The sequence below is a fragment of the Triticum aestivum genome, chromosome 7B (assembly GCF_018294505.1).
Source record: "Triticum aestivum cultivar Chinese Spring chromosome 7B, IWGSC CS RefSeq v2.1, whole genome shotgun sequence".
NCBI classification, from domain to species: domain Eukaryota; kingdom Viridiplantae; phylum Streptophyta; class Magnoliopsida; order Poales; family Poaceae; genus Triticum; species Triticum aestivum.
The window spans coordinates 397,495,033-397,498,467 of record NC_057813.1 but is presented as its reverse complement, the minus strand read 5'-3'; the positions used below and the strand labels follow the sequence as shown (position 1 = coordinate 397,498,467).

The 3,435-nt window shown below is 47.5% G+C and overlaps 1 protein-coding gene across 1 annotated transcript; it reads right to left on the bottom strand.

Moving 5' to 3' along the window:
• Positions 1-1,119: 1,119 nt before the first annotated feature.
• LOC123160345 (DEAD-box ATP-dependent RNA helicase 27) lies at positions 1,120-3,050 on the bottom strand. Its single transcript, XM_044578153.1, has 7 exons — positions 2,784-3,050; positions 2,384-2,692; positions 2,199-2,240; positions 2,009-2,113; positions 1,860-1,928; positions 1,641-1,766; positions 1,120-1,406 (listed from the first exon to the last, which is right to left on the bottom strand). Exons 1-7 carry the CDS (start codon positions 2,928-2,930, stop codon positions 1,260-1,262), a joined length of 945 nt encoding a protein of 314 aa, XP_044434088.1. The 5' UTR covers positions 2,931-3,050; the 3' UTR covers positions 1,120-1,259.
• Between the last annotated feature and the right edge of the window lie 385 nt (positions 3,051-3,435).

The window sequence follows — 3,435 nt, the reverse complement described above, 5'->3', positions numbered from 1 at the left end:
GACCCATCTGGTCGCAGCAGCAGCAGGCGTATTACATGAGCTTAACAATATCCCATCTTTAATTCTCTCAAGGTCAACACAGTGTTAGTTTAACTGTCAGCTTCCCTGCAACGCTTGGATCCACATGTAATGGATTCAGGACGGCTTGCCTCGATAACTGAAGCCCACCACAGCGTATTCAAATCGGTGAAGCGTACACGCGCATCATTTCAGGATGAACAGATCCAATGGATCCCAGCAGATGGACGGAATTGGCACAAATTCACGCGTCAAAACCAGATGCACGCACGCAAGCACCGAGCAGGGCAAGACAAACGCAGGAGCATTCTGATCGAGTTCCCGTCAATTTGCACTCATCTCAAGTAATCCATGGAGATAAGCTTAGACCAATCAACGGGAATCACTGGGTGTGTTACATGTCACGCACGTAAAAAAATGGATGCACGCTCGTTTAAAAAAAATATGGATGCACGACGCGACGCGACCCTCTGGCCGCCCGCTTATAAAAGGAGCGCCGTGCGGTCTCGTTCCCGGCGAACAGCGACAGAGTGAGGCGTTCAGCTAATAGACTCCACATACAGATCGAGATGGTGCACAGGCTTACACACGAAGGTGAAGAGGCTGCCCTCACCATGGAGGGGAGGAAGAGGGAGTCGACGGCGACAAGGAGGAGGAGAAGGAGGCAAGGTGGCGGAGACGCCATCGCGGCGATCAAGAGGAGGATGCTGCGTTGCAGCGAGGCCGGAGAACGGGTGAGGTTCAAGCGGAGCTACTTGGCAGGCGCAGGCGGCGGCGAGCAGGGCGACGGCGCCTCCGCCGTCTTCTTCTACCTGGCCTGCATCGCCTGTGCGCCGGCTTAGTTCATCAGCTCCTCTTTCCTGTGTTCTACACAGGTTGTAATTGCCTGATTGGAATCATATATAGTCCGCGTTAGCTCACTACTCCGTTGTCAGTGGTAGGCTCTCAGGAATCAAGATGAGATGCTCTTGTCGTAAATATTTGAGTTATTTCTAAGTTTTCTCTCTCAATTTTTACTCCTCCGTAGTAAAATTTTAAAATAGGGCAAAGAAGGATTAAGCTTACATATAGTAAGATTCAACAGGTAAACCGCACTACAACTCTGATGCCATAATATCAAGTCGTCTAGCAAAATTGTACAGAGCCAAGTGACTTCAAAGCTCTGGTGTTATCACCTCCGACATCTTAAACCACCGAGAAAATCTGACCCTCTCTGGAATCTTGCAAACTGCCAGTTATAATTAAGGATTTGCAGCATTGATGCGACGCCTCTTTCGCCTCTCTCTCGAATCAAGGCCTCTGTTATAACCTACTTTCTTCATAGCTCTGCCCTCGAGGCCAATGTCCACTTTTGGAGGGTTCCTAAAGCAGAATGATGCAGCTACGTCCTGCCAAATTATAGTGAACTGGGCATTAGTCTTTTTTTTTCCGTCTTTTTGTCAAGTCCCAAACTCCAATTTGGGGGTGATGAAAATAATATCAGCAAGTACTTCCGAGAGGTGCTCACCTAAAAATAAGAAAAAGACAAGTGTGCTTCTACATGCTAGGTAGAACAACTGAAATTGTAAAACGGCCAAATGAAAAAATACAGATCCCGCAAAAAAGTTCGACAAGCATTTTACCTTCAAACTGAGACTATGAACCTTAAAGATGTCTTTCATTGCGTGTGAGTTGTATGCTAGAATGTAGGATCTGTAGGCTTGTTGAGCTGACTGGTGTAGGAAGTAGTTCTCGCCAATGATTTTCTCCTGCTCAACAAATTGAGTTGTAACTTGTTATTAACATATTAGATTAGAAAAAAGTGGATTGGAACACTCAAGAGTGGCAAAAGATACACTTACAAAATGTGCTTGCAGATTTGGTACATTCTTGTTGTTGAACTGGTGTTCGGTGAGATGAATGTTGGCTGCCTGCAGGCACACTAAATATGTGATTTCACTAACTTTAGAGGGAAAGAAATGCCATATTATCTCGGTGCAGAATTGATTACCCTCAAGGAGATAAGAAACTCTAATTCTTGGGGCAGTAAGAATAACAATACAGTTGCTTTTCCTTTATCACCAGGTGCAGTACGCCCAACATGATGAATGTAATCCTGAAAGTCAAATTCGATTAGCTTAGCACAGTTCAAATATGAGAGGAATTCCTGCAAGTCAAATTCAGATCATCAACGTACGTACCTCTGGTTCATCTGCTGGAGGATCGTATTGCACAATATAATCCTAAAACAAGGCCATATATCAGCATTAGATCAGTGCCCGGAAAAATATTTTTTCCGGGCACTGATCAATGAACAATAGATCAGTGCCCGGAAAAATATTTCGGTCGCAGTCAATTAAAGATACAGTGGCAGTCAAAACCTCACCACATGAGGAAGATCAAGTCCACGTGCTGCCACATTAGTGCATAACAAGATACCCTTCTCTGCTGTGCAGAAGGCGAAGAACGTTGCGGTTCGGTCGCGCTGCTCTTGTTTCTCGTGGATATCGGCACACTCTATCTGAAGAAAATTCAGAAGTTGCGCATGGAACTTGACTGAACTACGTGATGAGAACAGCACCATGACCTTCTTGCTAGACTGTTTCCTCTTCAGGAAAGCGTGTAGAACCAGGAACCTCTTCTCGCTAGGAACGACACTGTATCCCAGCTGCAAGCCTTCAGTATTAGCTTGTCTCTGTCAAAGCATCGGCGTTATTTTCGCAAAGAATTTTTGTAAATTTTTGAGAAAAAGAGTTGGACTTGGACAGCTATATGCGATACGGTACCCTGGTCTCCTGCTTCCCGACCCCCGTCTGCGAGGCCGGCTCCTGCATCTCCTGGCCGGTTTCCACGGCGGCAGCGGTATCGTAGACCGTTTGCTCCGACTCCGTCGATCGCTCTGCGGAGCCCATGGACGCGGCTGCCGGCGACATGGCGGAGCTCCGTTTTAGGGTCTTGGTGTCGCGCGGGTGGGGTTTCGCCGTTACGACAGTCGACGACACGGGAACTTTTATATATGTAGAGGTATATACAGGGAGATAAGAGCATCTACACCCAGCCTCCCAAAGTCTTCGAGGCGGACGGCTTTTTTTTAGCAACTTATCCGGACTCCTTCAACGGACCTCAAACATCCAAATTGATTGACATCCTTCATATTCAGCCCAATTTTGGAATAGATATGAGACATCTAGACGCGTCTGTCATGTGGACCCGGCAACCCTGCTCCACCATAATTTGCACTAAATCCATCAAACCCTTCCTACTCCTCCCTCGTTCCTTTTCCGCGTCCAAGCCCTCGCCGTTCGCCCTTGCTCCCCATCCTCGCCGCCGGTCCCGATCTACCACCCTAGATGTTGTCTAGCCCATCCCCGACCGTCGCGACAGAGGACTTCGCCGTGCAAGCCGGAGAAGAAGCTAGAAATTGAGAGGGAGAAGATC

Excerpts from the sequence above, each read along its gene's own strand:
- LOC123160345 (XM_044578153.1), bottom strand. The coding sequence starts at position 2,930 with ATGTCGCCGGCAGCCGCGTCCATGGGCTCCGCAGAGCGATCGACGGAG. Across the intron at positions 2,241-2,383 it reads GACTTGATCTTCCTCATGTG|GATTATATTGTGCAATACGA; the intron begins GTGAGGTTTTGA and ends GCCTTGTTTTAG. Across the intron at positions 2,114-2,198 it reads CTCCAGCAGATGAACCAGAG|GATTACATTCATCATGTTGG; the intron begins GTACGTACGTTG and ends TTTGACTTTCAG.